Below are 18,268 nucleotides of genomic sequence, written 5' to 3' on the forward strand. Positions count from 1 at the left end.
GGAGGATTTGAATAGAAACAGACAACTACACATGTCTTAGATTCCTTCTAAGTCCAAGATTTAATAATGGATTCCTGGGCAAGATGAAAAATAGAGTAGCCACATTACAGCTCTGTGAGCAAACTGAATTCAGCTAAATGATTTTCTGGAAAACTCAAGGAGATCCAATCTAGAACATAAATAATGCACATTGATTTATTCGATAAACACTTTTGGAGTCCCTGCTAAATACCATTCCACACTAGATTTGAAGATAGATGAGTGCGTATGATACTTGTTTCTTTGTACTGTTGATAGAATGTAAGCTCCATGAGGGCATAGATTTTTATCTTTTATTCATGTATCATCCCTCATGTTTAGGCCAGTATCTGGCTTATAAAAGGCAATAAATAAAAAATTGCTGAATGACTGGATTGTCCCAAAGAGCTTAGAGTCTGGCAGGCGCAAGCCAAGGTTGGTATGAAATTAAAGAGGAACAGCTGCATGTGATGTATGCTGTAATGGATTTTCCCCCCTTTTCTCCTTCCGTCCAAAATCCCTTTGCTGAGTCTTGCATAATGTAGCCTCAGTGTATTCCGACAGCACCAGGAGGTTGGCTTATGTCAGAACCTCATGCCCAGGCACTGGCTCATATCCGGAGGAGTTACCTGCGATGTCGTCAAGCGTTTGGTCTTGGGCTTCCAATCCTCACAAACACCTTTCTGATACACAAGTTACTTCTGTATTTTAAAGTGGGACCCTGGGCTGTTGGATGTGGGCAAAGTAAGGAACGTAACCGTCTTTACATTTAAGAACAGCTTGGGAGCAGAAGGAAATGCTGAGGAGAGACTCAGCACGGGGCCGCGGCAGAGCCAGGGCCCGGCTGCTGTGAGCCATCGCTTCGTCTAGCTCTGCCCTTACGCATGTGGTTGGGCAGGAGAGAGTCAGGCCTTGGGGTGCATTCACCTTGGCCACAACGCAGGGGGAGAAAAGAGGTGATTATCTCCATCATCTGGGGCTGTGTTACCTTAGCTTCTTGTAGGTTATAAGAAACAAGTGGTCTTGGTTTCCCTAAGAGGTTTATTGTGAAGAGTTGGCCCCCGTGACAATCTGACCTTTGTGGACACTAGAGTAACCTCAGTGTCCCCTTCTTGTCCCCTGGCTCATCTGTCGCCAGCTCTGCGTCCTCAGGCTCTACTTCAGCTGTTTCTCTCGTGACTGTAAACTCTCTAGTTTATTCTCTTATTTCTCTCAGCTTCATACTTCTCAAGAGAAAGCCTCAGATTGGGTTGTCCTGTCATTATCCAGTCAGGCAAAGCTCTGGTGACTTACCTCTAAGGCCCCTTAGATGGCCTTTGGGTCGGAAGCTGATCCCTGGTCATAGTCATTTGGGACCACAGTTTTGGTGTCTCATCACCTAAATTACAGTGATCGCACTGAAAGGACTGAGGTCATTTTCCCTAGAGGGAACCTGTGTGGCCTTGGTAGATACTCAGAGCGTCCCGTGTTCCTCTCTGTTAGTGGGTCCCTGGGGGCTTCTGGATGGAAGGAGCAGTGGAAAGGGCTGCGTTAGTGTGGGTGGGTTTCTCCAAAAGGAGTAGCACGTGGTTACAAAACAAAACAGAGCAGGCGCCACTTGTCCTGGATCTGAAATCTAAAGTAGAAGTGACTGTTTTAGCAACTAATGACAGTTCAAGTATATTATACTTCTTCTTTTTTTTTTAATTTTAAAGTTTATTTATTTATTTATTTATTTAGGCTCTTCGTTGCTGTGCGCGGGCTTTCTCTAGCTGCGGCGAGCGGGGGCTACTCTTCGTTGTGGTGCGCAGGCTTCTCATTGCTGTGACTTCTCTTGTTGTGCAGCACGGGCTCTAGAGCGCAGGCTCAGTAGTTGTGGCGCACGGGCTTAGTTGCTCCGCGGCATGTGGGATCTTCCCAGGCCAGGGCTCGAACCTGTGTCCCCTGCATTGGCAGGCAGATTCTCAACCACTGCGCCACCAGTGAAGCCCCTATACTTCTGATTTTCATCCCTATTATTAACATTCTTTAAGGCTTCTGCTGTAATTAATGAAGTCTTACTAAATAAGACAGAAAGCATCAAAACACATACTTGGAATGTATACATGTAGCCAAACCATTAAATAAGATTTAAAAATTAAAAAAATGGATTGTTGTGACCTGCAGCTCAGAGTACAAGTCTTCACATTTTCTTACCTGGTGTGGTAAGCTGAGGTCCAGGGACCTTAATGAGGGTTAACGTAGGAAGGCCTTCTCTGGGGATGGCATATTCTCCTAGAGGCCAAGTCGCTGAAGAATGACATTTTGTAGGTGGTCAATGTACCTAGTTGATCTTGTCTCCAAGAAATCAGCTAAGACATTTTGAGACCATGATAACTGATTTCAGCGTTGTTTAAACACGTGGATAGTCAGGTGCTAATTTTGAAAGAGATCACCATGCAAATAGCATATTTTGATTTCATCGATAGCTTCATTCAGCTAAGCTTCATGAAAATCGCCATGTTGTTATTTTTCTTATTTTACCAAAGACTGGTGCAAACTTTTTAATGGATGGAAATCACGGGTTAGATAAACAGCTAATCCAGCAAGGTGGTCTCTTACCTGGTTGGTAACTGTACCCAGAATGTCCATGCCATCATGCAGGGGAAGGTACCAGGCAGGAGGGAGGAATGACAAGAAGGCCCATGTAGGTCTGGGAGATGATGAAAAGAAAATTCTTAAAAAAATTTTTTTTATTGAGGTAACATTGATTTTATAACATTATATAAGCTTCTTGTGCACAACATTATACTTCTGTATCCACTACAGCAGCTTACCACCAAGAGTTTACTTTCTACGCATCACCATATTGACCCCCTTTACCCATCCCCACCCCCTCTGGTAACCATTACTCTGTTCTCTGTATCTACATGTTTGTTATAGTTAGGTTTGGTTCATTTATTTTGTCATTTTGTTTGTTTTTTTATATTCCATGTATGAGTGAAATCATATGGTATTTGTCTTTCTTCACCTGATATTTCACTTAGCATAATATCCTCAAGGTTCATCCATGTTTTTGCAAATGGCAAGATTCCATCTTTTTTATGGCTGAGTAATATTCCATCCCACACACATATATACACACACACATGCCACATCTTTGTCCATTTTTCCATTGATGGCCACTTAGGTTGCTTCCATATCTTGGCTACTATAAATAATGCTGCAGTGAACATAGGGGTGCATATATCTTTTATAATTAGTGTTTTTGTTTTCTTCTGATAAATACCCAGGAGTGGAATTGCTCAGTCATATGGTAGTTCTAGTGTTAGTTTTTTGTTTGTTTTTTGCGGTACACGGGCCTCTCACTGTTGTGGCCTCTCTGGGAGCACAGGCTCCGGACGTGCAGGCTCAGCGGCCATGGTTCACGGGCCCAGCCGCTCCGCGGCATGTGGGATCTTCCCGGACTGGGGCACGAACCCGTGTCCCCTGCATCGGCAGGCGGACTCTCAACCACTGCGCCACCAGGGAAGCTCCCTAGTGTTAGTTTTTCGAGGATCTCCATACTGTTTTCCACAGTGGCTGTACCAATTTACATTATCCATGTACACCGTGGTTTCCTTTTCTCCACATCCTTGCCAACACTTGTTATTTCTTGCCTTTTTGATAACAGCCATTCTGACAGATATAATGTGATATCTCATTGTGGTTTTGATTTGCGTTTCCCTGATAATTAGTGATGTTGAACATCTTTTCACATCTGTTGGCCATCTGTATGTCTTCTTTGCAAGAATGTATGTTCAGTTCCTCTGCCCATTTTTTAATCAGGTTATTGGGGTTTTTTTTTTTATTGTTCTTTATATATTTTGAGCATTAATGCCTTATTGGATATATGATTTGCAAATATCTTCTCCTATTTGGTAGCTTGTGTTTTCATTTTGTTGTTTTCTTTGCTGTGCAAAAGGTTTTTAGTTTGATGTGGTCCCATTTGTTTATTTTTGCTTTTGTTTCGCTTGCTGAGGAGGCATATCTAGAAAGATATTGCAAAGACTGATGTCAAAGGTGTACTGCCTGTGTTTTCTTTTAGAGTTTTATGGTTTCATGGCTAACATTCAATCTTTAATCCCTTTGGGGTTGATTTTTGTATATGGCATATGATAGTCATCTAGTTTCAATTTTTTTTTTTGCATGTGGCTGTGCAGTTTTCCCAACACCATTAATTGAAGACTATCCTTTCTCCATTGTATGCTGTTTGCTCCTTTGTCATAAATTAATTGTCCATATATGTGTGGGTTTATTTCTGGACTTTCAATTCTGTTCCATTGAGCTATATCTGTTTTTCTGCCAATATCATGCTGTTTTGAGTTCTAAAGCTTTATAATGTAGTTTGAAATCAGGGAGTGTGATATCTCCAGCTTTGTTCTTTTTTTCTCAGGATTGCTTTGGTTATTCAGAGTCTTTTGTGGTTGTATATGAATTTTAGAATTTTTTGTTCTATTTCTGTGAAAAATAAAAATGCCCTTGGGATGTTGATAGGGATTGCATTGAATCTGTGGTTGCTTTAGGTAATATGGACATTTTAACAGTGTTAATTCTTTCAGTCCATGAGCACAGAATGTCTTTCCGTTTCTTTGTGTCTTCTTCAGTTTCTTTGAACAATGTCTTATAGTTTTCTGTGTACAGGTCTTTCACCTCTTTGGACAAATTTATTCTTAGGTTATTTTATTCTTTTTGTTGCAGTTGTAAATGGGATTGTTTTCTTAATTTCTCTTTCTGCTAGCTTGTTGTTAATTTTTAGAAATAGAACAGATTTCTGTATGTTGATTTTGTACCCTTCAACTTTACTGAATTCATTTATTATATCTAATAGTTTTTTGGTGGAGTCTTTAGGATTTTCTGTATATAAAATCATGTCATATACAAATAGTGATAATTTCACTTCTTCCTTTCCAATTTGGATGTTTTTATTTATTTTATTAATTTTTTTTCTTTTTTTTTTTTTTTTTTTTTTTTTTGCGGTACGCAGGCCTCTCACTGTCGTGGCTTCTCCCGTTGAGGAGCACAGGCTCTGGACACGCAGGCTCAGCGGCCATGGCTCACGGGCCCAGCCGCTCTGCGGCATGTGGGATCTTCCCGGACCGGGGCACGAACCCGTGTCCCCTGCATTGGCAGGTGGACTCTCAACCACTGTGCCACCAGGGAAGCCCCTAATTTTTTTTCTTTTTTTTTAAATTTATTTTTTGGCTGTGTTGGGTCTTCGTTGCTGCACACGGGCTTTCTCTAGTTGCGGCGAGTGGGGGCTACTCTTTGTGGTGCTCGGGCTTCTCATCGCAGTGGCTTCTCCTGTTGCAGAGCACAGGCCCTAGAGCACGTGGGCTCCAGCACTTGCGGCGCGTGGGCTCTGTAGTTGTGACTCGTGGGCTCTAGAGCGCAGGCTTGGTAGTTGTGGCGCATGGGCTTAGATGCTCCATGGTATGTGGATCTTCCCGGACCACGGATCAAACCTGTTTCCCCTGCATTGGCAGGCGGATTCTTAACCACTGGGCCACCAGGGAAGTCCCCGGATGTTTTAATTTTCTTTTCATGGCTAATTGCTCTGGCTAGGACTTCCTGTGTTGAATAGGAGTGGTGAGAGTGGGCATCCTTACCTTGTTCCCAATTGTAAAAGAAAGCTTTTAGTTTTTCACTGTAGAGCAGTGGTCCCCAACCTTTTTGGCACCAGGGACTGGTTTCATGGAAGACAGTTTTTCCTCAGACTGGGGGTGGGGGGGTGGTTTAGGCAGTAATGTGAGTGGCAGTCAGGCGGTAACGTGAGCGATAGGGAGTGGAAGATGAAGCTTCGGTCGCTTGCCCGCCGTTTACCTCATGCTATGTGGCCTGGTTCCTAACAGGCCTACTGGTCCACGGCCCGGAGGTTGGGGACCCTTGCTGTAGAGTGTGATGTTAGCTGTGGGTTTGTCATTTGTGGCCTTTATTATGTTGAGCTTCCTTCTATACCCATTTTTTTTGAGAGTTTTGTCATAAATAGGTGTTGAACCTTGTGAAATGTTCTTTCTGCATCTGAGATGCTCATATGGTTTTCATCCTTCATTTTGTTAATGTGGTGTATCATGTTCATTGATTTGTGGATGTTGAATAAGTCCCACTTGTTCATGGTGTATGATCTTTTTAATGTATTGTTGTATTCAGTTTGCTAATATTTTGTTGAGAATTTTTGCATCTATGTTCATCAGAGATAATTTTCTTTTTGTGTGTTATCTTTGTCTGGTTTTGGTATCAGGGTAATGTTGGCTTTGAAAAATGAGTTAGGAAGTGTTCTGTCCTCTTAAATTTTGGGGGATAGTTTGAGAAGGACAGGTATCAAATCTTTGAATGTTTGGTAGGATTTACCAGTGAAGCTGACTGGTCCTGGACTTTTGTTTGGGGGGAGCTTTTGATTACTGTTTCAGTCTCCTCACTAGTGATCTATTTAGATTTTCTTTCTTCATGATTCAGTCTTAGAAAGTTGTATGATTCTAAGAATTTGTCCATTTCTTCTGGGTTGTCCAGTCTGTTGTTCTGTAGCTCTCTCTTACAATCCTTTTTTTAAAAGTACATTCTTAGAGGAAGGTCTTGAAAGTTCTAGGGGCTTTGTTCTGGGACTAAGAAGGAAAGTGCACTCTGAGAATTCTCTTTCTCCTGGGTTCCTTCCAGTGAAGGTCAGACTCAGAAAGCAGTCACCCTGCTGTATCTAAGAGACTTTGTTTTGGAACATGACATTTGACATCCTCTGTGGTTCGTGACTGAAGCCGCCATGAAGGGAAAGTCTGATGTCAAGTGCGGGTTCTCTGCTCTTTTAGTGTCGCGTTGTCTCTGATTTTACTTTTCTTTTTTCCCTCAGGCTGCTTGATAGGGGCTGTGAATCTCAAATCCAGCAACCGAAACCCAGTGGTACAGGAATTTGAAAGTAAGTCCAAGGAAGGGTTTAGGCAAAGGGGCACCACTTGGTGATCTGGCAGCTGATGCAGGATAGACACACACGGATGTGTCCTGCCCAAGAGGCTTGGGGGTGGCCGGCTCCCCAGCAGCCATCTGACGTGCACGTGTGAGCGAAGCACCGCTTCAGCAGCCTGCGGGCAACTCTGCAGGCTTTCTGTTGGCTGAAACCTGATTCCTGGCCTGGCTTTGCGTTTACAGAACCAAGAACATTCTTATATACAAGCAAGAGTATTAGGGGGAACGTGTGCTCTCTTTAATAAAAGTCTCTGCTAATCATCTATATTGTTTTTCTAGCTAAAACTAAAGTCTCTTGGAGCCTGGAGCTAGCTAGATTTTTAATCTACACGACAGACCTAAATATACATGTAGCTTGCAGGGTCTGGGTATACAAGTGAACCTAAAATTGTTCCACATTCACTGACAGTTCTCTTTCTTCCCTTGCTCATTAGGTGTGGAACTATCTTGTATCATTACGGATTCACAGACAAATGACCCCAGGATTGAGTGGAAGAAAATCCAAGATGAACAAACCACATATGTGTTTTTTGACAACAAAATTCAGGGTATGATCCTGTAGTCCTCTCGTTTGTACAGAAGGCCCAGGCATGCACTTGTGGCCAAGACTTTGCTCTAACTGGACCTGCATCTGTAGCCAGGATTGGTGTTCTGTCTTGTTTTATATATGGAAAAATCAACATGCAAAAGTAGTGAGAATAGTGTATGGAACCTCCCTGCACCTGTGACCCTGCTTCAGTAAATACCACGTAATCAGTTAGGATTTTAGTCCACACGCAGCCGTAGCTTTGAGGTATCTGAGTGAACATTCTCCGAGGCCATCTCCCTATCGTGACCCACGACTTTATAAGTGACTTCATTAGTAGGACAGTATGGAACAGCAGGGGGACAGCAGCACCCACTGTACACACCTGGGTGCTGGGCGCACCATGCGGGAGGGCAGGGTACGGGCTGCAGGGAGGCGCTGGGCCATGAGCATGTGGGGCAGAAAGATGTGGAAGCGCAGGGAGCTTCTCGGAGGGACCGCTGGCTCTCGGCCCAGCAGGGGAGGGCGGACACAAGGTGGATGGCGCTTGGAAGGCCTCAGGAGGGGCGTGATGTGGTCCCACTGATGCTTTAGAGACGGTGGTGGTTGCTTTGCAGACGGGGCTGGTGGTGGGCACAGCTGAGAGCAGGGCCCAGTTCAGGATTCTTCTGCAGAGGCCAGGAGGGGGTCAGGGTAGTGTGGATGGGGCGGGGGGGTTGTGATGGCGGGAGGGGGCCACCCCGGGGGACAGCAGGCAGATGGAAGAGTCAGTGCAGCTGCAGAGGCGGGCAGCCCCGATCCCTCTGAGAATGTGACAGTGGGGGTTTCAGGGAAGGGGTGGAGGCTTTGCGCATCAACCTGAAATTACGGCCTTTCTGCCTCAGGTCCTCCACATCATCGGGGGTCATCGGCTCTTAAAAACAGTTCTGTTTGCCCACCAGTATCCTCCCACCTCTGGTTTACGAAGAGATGGCAATGCTATTCTCAGGAAGCAAATCGGTTTTCTCTGGCAGCTTCATCAGGCTGTTCTTGATAAGCCCTGACCGAGCGGGAATGTTCTTAAGCAACTTTCTGTTTCTCCCCCCGCCCCAGAAACTGCCACACAAAATAGAGGCCTGGAGGGAGGCCTTGCCTAGGGCAGGGCTGTGCCACCAGCGCCTGGTGGGTTTGCGTTTACTTGTTTCCCACACGGTGGACGCTCTGACCCCTGCTGGTGCCTGGATGACGAACCTTCCCGCTAGAAAATGCCGTCAGAAACGTTCGTTCTCTTAGCAAAAGCATTTTGCCGTTTCCATCACATGTGGTAAATCCTTCCTAGACTTGTCACCAATTAGCAGGTTTAGTAAATTCGTTTCTAATTTTTGTGTCATTTTCTTTTCTAACTCTTTCCCTATTTGTCAGTGCCCGGGTTCTTTGTGCTTCTTTGAAAGAGTTACTGTGTCCTTTATGCTTTAAAAATGTTTTAATTGAGACACAGTAATTCACATAGCATGAAACTCACTGTTTTGAAGCATGTAGTTGGTGGTTAGTACATTCAGCAAAGACGTGTGGCCGTCACTGGCAGATTCCAGCACATCCCCGCCCCCAAAAGAAACCGTGTCCCTTCTTCCCCAGCCTGGCAGCCACTAATTCACCTTGTGGGTTTGCCTGTCCTGGATGCTTCCTATAAATGGAATCATACAATATTCGGTCCTGGCTTCTTTCACTTAGTGCATCGTTTTCAAGGTTCATCCATGTTGTAGCAAGTGTCTGTACTTTGTTCTTTTAAAAAATATATATATATATTTATTTGGCCTTGTCGGGTCTTAGTTGCAGCACGTGGGATATTCATTGCGGCATGTGGGATCTTTAGTTGTGGTGCACGGGCTTTAGAGAGCACAGGCTTAGTTGCTCCACGGCATGTGGGATCTTAGTTCCCTGACCAGAGATTGAACCCATGTCCCCTGCACTGGAAGGCGGATTCTTAACCACTGGACCACCAGGAAAGTCCCTGTTCTTCTTTATATCGATGAATAATATTCCATTATAGATATGCCGCATTTCATCAACTGCTGTACATTTGGGTTGTTTCCATTTTGGGCTATTATCAGTAATGTTCATAAACATTGTACAGGTTTTGGTGCAAACGTAATTTTTCACTTCTTGGGGATAATTAGTAGGAGCACAATTGTGGGGTCATGTGGTATCACATGTTCAGTTTTCTGAGAAACCGCCAAGCTCTTTTCCACAGTGGCTGGACGATTTTACGTTCCCTTGGCTGTGTGTTTCCCCGCATCTTCAGTAACGCTTGAGATTATCCATTGTTTTGAGTCCAGTCATCCTAGGGGGTGTGAAGTGGTATCTCGTTGTGCTTCTGACTTGCATTTCCCTGACAGCTAATGATGTTGAGAATCTTTTCACGTGCTTATTGGCTATTTGTCTATCTTTTTGGAGAAATGTCTATTCAAATCCTTTGTCCATTTTTAATTAGGTTGTTTATTTGTTGAATTGCGAATTTTCATACGTTCTGTATCCTAGTCCTTTGTCAGATATATGATTTTCTCCCAGTCAGCAGATTGTCTTCTTACTTGCTTCTGTCCTTGGAAGCACAAAAGTTCTTAATTTATTATGAAAGGCTCGTGAAGGCTGATATAACTTTGTGTGTGTGGGCTTGTGCTTTTGGTGACCTAAGAGATCACTGTCTAATCCAAGGTCATGGTTATTCACATCTCTGTTTCTTCCTAAGGGTTTCAGTTTCAGCTTGTGCAGCAAGGTTTGTGTTGTGTGTGGTGTGAGGTAGGGGTCCACGTCATTCTCTTGCATGTGGGTACCCAGGTGTCCCAGTACCATTTGTGGAATGCTGTTTGTCTTTTAATGTTGTTTGACTTGTTTTCTCTTTTAATTGGGAACCCTTTCTGGGAATGATGAAAAGGAAAGGAGGCCCTTGCCTTAACAACAGAGACACATGGCCAAGTCCTCTTACAGCCCAGGCACTCCCTTGGTGCTCGGCATTCTCACAGGAACGGAGACGAGCCAGTTGCAGTTTTCCTGCCGAGGCACCAGAGATGGCCCCAGAACCTCCTCCTCAAGCAGCAGAGCTGTCTGTAAAGAGCCCCTCAGTGCCCTGTCTTCTGTACAGGAGACCTGGCCGGCCGTGCAGAACTGCTGGGGAAAACTTCTCTGAAGATCTGGAATGTGACCCGGACGGACTCAGCCCTTTACCGCTGTGAGGTGGTTGCTCGGCACGACCGCAAGGAGATTGATGAGATTGTCATCGAGTTAACTGTGCAAGGTGCGGGTGCACGTGGGGTGGTGGCCCCTGCCCTTGGCTCACGCGCCTGCCTGTGGGGAGAAGACCAGCTTCCTTCCTTCCTTTGCTTCTACGGTCACGTCCCCGAGGGTGTGGCGCTTGGCGGGGCAGGGTGGGGCAGGGGAAGCTCAGGCTGCCTGCGTTGGGTTGGAGGTGAGGAGAGAAGGGGAGCTTATGCCTCTTCTGTCCACCTGCTAGAGGGGGTGGAGGCACTGGGAACGCTGGGGGGGTCACCTACGGGGGCAACCACAGGCAGCGCGGGCCGCAGGGGAGCGGGCCTGCCTGCGACGCAGCGTCTGGAACCCGGCTAGCTGACTCGTTTTTGGAGCAGGTTCATTGTGGGCTGTGGTAAGAACAGGGCCCTGTTGCTGACCGTAACCCCTGCTGTGCTTCTCCTGCAGTGAAGCCGGTGCCCCCAGTGTGCAGGGTGCCAAGGGCTGTGCCTGTGGGCAAGGCAGCCACGCTGACCTGCCAGGAGGGCGAGGGCTACCCCCGGCCGCATTACAGCTGGTACCGCAACGACGTGCCACTGCCCACAGATTCCAGGGCCAACCCCCGGTTCCGAAACTCCTCTTTCCTCTTCAACCCTGACACGGGCACCCTGGTAAGGTCTCTCAGAAGGGGGGCGGGTGCGCACATCTGTGTCGTGGGAAGAGCAGTTATTAAGAGACAGTAAACTTTACGAGACAGCAGCTTTGAGCCCCGCACATCGGGGACCCTGCCCTCCCTTTATAGACAGAAAAGTTGTAAGGGGGCCAGGGAAAGGGGGCAGAGCCAAGGGGGGGACAGTGACTGAGGAGGGCGTAGGTGGCCTGGCCGGTGCTGTCCTCGGGACAGAGTCGGGAGGCAGCTGGGACTTGCTCCCTGGCCACACGTCTGATGTTGAGGAACTGCTGGCTGCGTTCAGCATGGTCGTGGTGTCGTGGGCACGACTTTTAAAAAGTCCTTCTAGAGACACACAGATGTTCGTGGACGACCCCGTGGTGGGGAGGGAGGAGGCAGTGGGTTGGAGTCGCGGGCGCGTGAAGCCCGGCTGCTGCCGGCTCTGGTGCCCCTGGCATGGAGGGGGCTCACTGTGCACCAAGCCCTGTTGTCGGGTCCCCATTCACTCCCAGTCCCCAAACAGGTGTTCAGCGCCATCCACAAGGAGGACTCGGGCCAGTACTACTGCATCGCCTCCAACGATGCGGGCTCAGCCCGCTGCGAGGAGCAGGACATGGAAGTGTGTGAGTGTCTCTGCCGAGCCTTGCCCTGCAGACCGGCGGGTGCCCCTCAGCTGTGACACCCCCCCCCCCCCCGTGCGGGCACATGGGCTCTGCCCGGGTCCGGTGGGAGGAGGCGAGGACGCACCAAGGAGCAGCTGGAGGACTGACACGCTGGTCCTCCTCATCTTGTAACTCTTAGCGACGTTCCATGAACTCCATTTCTTTGGTAACTGATAGAATTATCGAGATACAAGGTTCTCCAAAAATGTATCAAGTTTAACCGTTGTGCAGTAGCAGTAAGCTGAAACCCAGGGTTTAGCCCCAGTAATTTCTGCCCTGTTCAGGTGCTTCTTTCTCTGGGGGTGTTGGCTCTAAGGGGGGGTTGAGGGCAGGACGGGGTTAGACTTCAGGGCTCCCCTCACCTGTGGAGTCAGCCTCCAGGCGACTCTTCTGGCTGCTGTCAGATTTGGGAAGCTGCTCTCGGCAGGAGGAAGATTCCTGGGCTTTGCCCCAGACCTCTGGACTCTCTATGGATAGAGCTTGGGAACTGACGTTATGAAATCAAAATTTCAAAGACTTATTTTTAAATAACAGTGCACTCACATTCAAGAATGCTGTACTAGACAAGGGAGAATTTTTTCTTCCTTAGGACTCTGGCTCCTAGCTGTCTTTGTAGTATAACCATGTTGTCCAGTAATAATGTCCCCAGAGGATTGTTATGCCCCGCAGGCAGTGCCACATGGCTTTGGCACAGCGGGTGGGTGTCATGGCCTGTGGGCGGAGGTGTTCCGGGCCGGGAGGGGCAGGGGCGGCAGGCCGTGTCTTCTGACCCCTTCTCTTCTCCAGATGACCTCAACATCGGCGGGATTATTGGGGGAGTCCTGGTTGTCCTGACTGTACTGGCCCTGATCACAGTGGGCATCTGCTGTGCCTACAGACGTGGCTACTTCATCAACAATAAGCAGAACGGGGAAAGGTGAGCCTGTCCTACCTGCACAAAGCTCCAGTGGGCATTTCTGTGGTCCACTGGTGGTCACTCGGCTCCCCTCTGTTACAGCTACAAGAACCCAGGGAAGCCGGATGGAGTTAACTACATCAGGACGGACGATGAGGTAAGGCAGCCTAGAGGCTGCAGTGTCCCGAGCAGGGAAGATGACATTCCCCTGAGAACCAAGCAGGTCCTTAAAAGAGATTTCTGAGTCACATCCGAAGCGCGAGCCCTCAGCCCTTCCCCTGGCTGTGTGCTCGCGGGGCACTCAGTCCACAGGCCTCGCGGCCTCTCCTCAGAGCACGCTGTGGGGAAGCGGTGTCAGGCTCCCTTCCCACCGCACGCTGGGCCCTGCGTGGCCGCGGGCTGCCCTCTAAGCCGGTGTTGGCCTTGCAGGGCGACTTCAGACACAAGTCCTCGTTCGTGATCTAGACGGCAGCACGGCCGCACGCACACGTGGATACCTCCACGGGGGACCCTGCTGGGAGCAGCCCTGCGAGGGGAGCCAGACGGGGCTGGACACGCGCACGAAAGCTTTTTGTTTTGGCCAAAGTTGACCGCTACTCCTTTCTTACTTTTTAACAAGCCACACGAATAAAAGAGTTTTCCTCAAGATGGGCACAGTCACAAGGCCAAAAGGTGACCGACCCCATCGGGGTCTGGGTGGCCTCAGGGCGGGCGCCAAGGGCCCGGGAGGCACGGTGATCTGCTCCGTGGCAGGTGGCATCGGCATCAGTATCCAAGGGCTGGCAGAGGGGGGCAAGGCATGAGCCTCAGCTGCAGTGACCTGGCTTCACGGTGGCCAAGTGGTCAGGCCACTTCATCCTGAGGCTTTGCTGTCACTGTCCTAGTGTCCATCTTGGGGAATCTTTTTGGGTCAGCATTTTATAACAACAGTCCAAATCAGGAAGGTAAATTGCTTGTTAGAAGGAGGGAATCTTCTTACCTGTAGGAACCCTGCTCATCCATGGCGGGTCCCAGTGTTGAAGGAAGACCTTCATCTTATGCTAAATCTGAAATGGTACTGATACTATGTTCTGCTTTTCTATGGGTATTTTATAAAATTTTACATTCTAAATTTTTGCTAAAGATGTATTTTGATTATTGAAAATTTCTATTTAAACTGTAAATAAGTTGTCATACAATGTTAAATAACCTCTTTTTTTAAAAGTTCAACTTAAGGCAGGAGCCCAAGCTACTCCTGTTCAATTGGACACACCACTCAGTGTTCCTTGTGCTTAGGAAACCTTTAAGAAAATTCCAGTTGAGTACTGTCTTGGTCTGTTTGCGTCTCTCCAGAAGAGACATGAAGGGCTCTCGGGTTGGCTTCAAGCTGCCTCTTCCTTGGGCTCCTCAGACCACCTCTGCCCCAGACCCACAGACGCAGTGTGCAGACCGTGCTGGTTGGTGCCCGGGGTGGGGCCGCATACCTGCTCGGAGTAGCATTGGCTCCTGACTCCAGGCCAGCCCGCCCACCCTTGTCCGACGCCCCGACGCTGGCCGTGCGTGGATCAGCCCTACCTAAGGTGCCGTTCACGTACCACGTGGGTCAACCCAGGACGGCGGCAAGGGCGGGGTCCTCGGTGTGGCACCCCAGCCTGGCTTCCCTGGGACAGAGGTTTTTGGCTGAAGATGGCTCAGGAAACAGCAGCCCTGCTGTCTGGCTTTTAAATTCATTTTACTTACTTGTGTAGTTCATACGACGGTCCAGGGCCAAAGGCAGTTTTGAAATCAAATCTGTTAAAGACAATGAACCCCACTGTCCCTCTCTGCCATAAAGACAGCGCAGGTTCTGTCTCGCCGCACAGGAAGCTGTTGTGCAGGGTCGCGAGGCCAGCCTCTGAAGAACAGCAGGAAGGGCGGCCGGCGACGGTCTGACTGACGATGGGCAAAGTGTGTGCCTGAGTCAAAGGCAACTTCCTGATCGTGCCCCACATGCTGCCTGCTTTGTGGGGGCGTCAGGAACAGCACCCTTTGTTCTTAGCCTCAGACACACTGCTGTGTTAACTCAGCGTGAAGCCCTTGGGACCAAGGAGCTTCTCAGAAGGATGCCTCCGACTCTGTGTTACAGGATGGTTTTTATGTAGAAGAACATAGTCATCTTGGGATGAAACTTTCAGTGTCTTACTTGAATACTCGAGACTTGCATTGCCCTTTCTTTTCTGAGTCGTGTGAACGCTGTCATGGAGTACTGGCAGCAGCAGAGGGCAGCGCCTCGTCATGCTAGGGTGCCTGACTTCTTCCATCTGTGTCTTGAGAGCGCAGACAGACCTAAGACTGTCCCTTCATCCTCAGCTCCTCTGGGTGGAGAAGGGTAGGGCCCTTCCACCTGTGGGGGCAGCTCCAGCCTCCTCCTCGGTTGTCATAGTGATGGGGTAGTCTTCTTGTACCCTAAAACCTCCTTCATGGTGCCATGTGACCTGGCTCTGGCTCTGACGGAGGAGAGAGGAGTGAGTGTGGGGTCTGGGAGGCTGCTGCTGCCCGTCACTGTAAAAACGCAGACAGAAAAGGAGCATCGAGTGATTTTAAGATGTAAACGTTGCTGGAGACGCGAGGCCACATGGGCTGCTGGGGCCTTGGTGTGGCTGCAGCTGTACACAGTGCCACAGACCTGTGCTACTAACACACCTGTGAGTTGGTATTTCTTAAACCTCATTTATAAAAGCTTCTAAAAAAAAAGCAGCTCGGTCTCTTCATTTCTCTCCTTCCTGTGTCGTGTCAGGCATGGCCCTAGGTTTGAAGTGCTGGACGGAGGTGAGGGTATTCGCTTAGGGGCAGCCCTGTGACTGACTCCGTGCATGCGTGTCAACACACACGGGACCTGGGGGGTCATGACGACATCCACCCTCTCATCCAACCACCCCGTCACGTGCAGGACACGCAAACAGCAACCCTGTGCTTTTACTTCTGTAGAACTGGGATTAAGACGTGAACCAACCAAATTTCTTTCTGGTCATTCTTGGACAAAACACGCACATACAAGGGTTTTAAGGTTACCTGATGGCGCCAACAGAGGAACCTAAGGCCACTCTCCTGCGGGAACAGCCCTTAGCGGACTACGCGCATGTCATCAGCGCTGCTGTTGCTCCGGGTAAGGAACACAGAGGGTTTTCTTAAGCAGAGACTTGTAGTCTATGCTAAGATGTCTGCTGTGAGGAAAAAGACAGAGGCAGGGGCAGAGGACCTGGACGTTAAAGACAGATTGAGTCCTTTTTCCCTAATGGGGAAGATTTGGGTTCTTAAACACTTTATGTCAATTAAGTACCAATTAAAGCCCTGCGCTAAAAATACTCGAAGGCTGTACTCATACTTTTATGCATTTGAAAAAGCTTTAAAAGTCTGCAATTTATAAATAAGAATAGAAAAAATATTACAATCAAGATTTTGATATCAGATACGGGAAACTATGTACTTAGTATAAGGAACTGAAACCAGCTACCAGAAGCTTGACTATAGAAGAGAAAGCTCAGGACCGTGTTCTTTAAGGACCAGAACAGCGCTTATGAGAAGGGACTGGATATCTTCAAAGTTTTTTTAAATTCACAAATCTCTTCGGTTTATTGCACACAATTAGCACATGACACAGGTTGGCAGAAGTCGGGAAAAGAGGGTCACAAACCACGGTGGGGAGAAGCCAGGGAAGGAGGCCTTTCTGCAAGAGCAGGACCTCCAGCCCAGCAAGGGTCCCTGGAGAAGCAGAGTGGGAAGCCGCCCTCTGGCAGCCTCCTTCCATCTGGAGTAAAGTTACAGTATTAAATGCTTAAGGCATTTCTCTAGTATTTTACACTTTTTAACCAGGCATTTCATAAGGAGAAACTGAAAAGGTTGACCAACCACACAGGTGAAAAGCTGGGCGGCGCTGGACTCACAGGCGAGCCCTTTGCTCACAGTGGAAGCGTCTGGGGCCAGGGGCACAGTGGTCAGTTGGCTGTTTTCAGGGGGGCCTTGCGGCGTGACCTCCTGGGGGCTGCGCTGTCCTTTCCTCTGGCGGGAGATGTCACGTTCCACTGCGGGGGCTGCGGGGGCCTGGGGGGAATAGGCGTGTCACCTGGGGTGGGACAGCCCCCCGCCTCCCAACGGGAACACCTCTGGGCGGGGGCCAGGGAACTTACGGCATGTCGGGCAGCGACAGACAAAGAACGTTGTCCCCGTGGCCCGGGGCCTCTGACACCCCCAGACTTCCTGGAGTGCCGGCACGGCTCGTGGACCTGGCCGGGGGGGAGTGGCCTCTGACAGGAAAGGGTGTCCGGGGTGAGCTGATGTAGCTGAGTCCCGCTCCAAACGTGACATTCTGGATGGTCCCTGGGTGGAGGGGAGAGTCAGTGGAGGGTTAGCGAAGGCCTTCAGGGAGAGAAACTGAGCAAGGTCAGATGCGGGTCTTGCTATGGGTCCACCCAGGCCCACGCGGTGCCCAAGCCCGGCCTCCATCATCGGGCCACCCTGCAGGACCAGACCGCTGGCCTGACGGCCCTCCGAGCACCGGCGCGTACAGCCTTGGCTTCTCAACAGCCACTTGTCGTGCCTGAGGCCCCACCCGCAGCTCAGATCCCCCTGCAGAGCCCCCTGCTCTTCCTGTCACTGCTCCAGAGTCCCCTGAAGATGCTGCCCTGCTCCCTCCCTCCCTCTGGTCACTGCAGCCCTGCTGCTACCCCGGATGTCCCCTCGCCTGCCACCTCCCCTCCCACCTTGGTCAGACTTGGGCTCTGTGTCCCACCGGTTGTGTGAGCTACTCTGGGAACCTCGAGTTTCTTAATCTCTAAAGGGGAAACACATGCACCTCCCTGAGAAGAACTGCCAGGTTTGAATGAGATCACTTGTGTTAAGTCCTTAACACAGTACTCGGTACAAGGTAAGTGCTGAAAACACTGAACCACGACTGTCGTTTACTACCTGGGTCCCCCCATCCCCAGAGGCAAATCTGCCCAGATCCGCGTGTGCACCCCGGTGGCTCCGTGCTCAGGGGGCCCGGCCCCCACTGCCCCTGAGACGCCCCCACCCCGCACCTGGTAGGCACACTGTCACCGCACGCATCAGGACGGCCAGGCTCTGGGCATCCCCTGCGCTGTGGCTGGCTAGCGTCAGTGCATCCCTGGTGCCGTGGGCCCAGGAGCCTCTCGCGCCCCCTTAACAGGCAGCAGCAGGGTATGTTTCCACCGCTGCTGTCCAGACCCTGGGCCCCTGGGGGCTCTGAGCCCCCTCCCCGCATATCCTGGCACGTCCAGGCAGCAGCACCTTCGCCACTGACTTACAGCCTAAGAGGGACTTGCTGCCCGCCGCCTCCCCCCATTTTC

At 49.4% G+C, this 18,268-nt stretch overlaps 2 protein-coding genes across 2 annotated transcripts in view; one reads left to right on the forward strand and one right to left on the reverse strand.

Annotated features, from left to right (window-relative positions):
• Positions 1 to 15,625, forward strand: part of JAM3 (junctional adhesion molecule 3) — a 60,352-nt gene extending 44,727 nt beyond the window's left edge. Inside the window, exons 2-9 of the mRNA XM_079928612.1 lie at positions 6,857 to 6,922; positions 7,404 to 7,517; positions 10,614 to 10,766; positions 11,186 to 11,388; positions 11,911 to 12,010; positions 12,836 to 12,965; positions 13,047 to 13,101; positions 13,374 to 15,625. Of these exons, the coding sequence (XP_079784738.1) occupies positions 6,857 to 6,922; positions 7,404 to 7,517; positions 10,614 to 10,766; positions 11,186 to 11,388; positions 11,911 to 12,010; positions 12,836 to 12,965; positions 13,047 to 13,101; positions 13,374 to 13,409 (857 nt within the window). The 3' untranslated portion in view covers positions 13,410 to 15,625. The remainder of the gene's footprint in view (positions 1 to 6,856; positions 6,923 to 7,403; positions 7,518 to 10,613; positions 10,767 to 11,185; positions 11,389 to 11,910; positions 12,011 to 12,835; positions 12,966 to 13,046; positions 13,102 to 13,373) is intronic.
• An 887-nt stretch (positions 15,626 to 16,512) lies between these two features.
• NCAPD3 (non-SMC condensin II complex subunit D3) overlaps positions 16,513 to 18,268 on the reverse strand; it is a 57,885-nt gene continuing 56,129 nt past the window's right edge. The window contains exons 33-34 of the mRNA XM_079928607.1: positions 17,090 to 17,279; positions 16,513 to 17,003 (exon numbers count right to left, since the gene is read on the reverse strand). Coding sequence (XP_079784733.1) covers positions 16,898 to 17,003; positions 17,090 to 17,279 — 296 coding nt within the window. The 3' untranslated portion in view covers positions 16,513 to 16,897. The remainder of the gene's footprint in view (positions 17,004 to 17,089; positions 17,280 to 18,268) is intronic.

The sequence above is a fragment of the Stenella coeruleoalba genome (assembly GCF_951394435.1).
Source record: "Stenella coeruleoalba genome assembly, chromosome: 8".
Classification (NCBI taxonomy): Eukaryota; Metazoa; Chordata; class Mammalia; order Artiodactyla; family Delphinidae; genus Stenella; species Stenella coeruleoalba.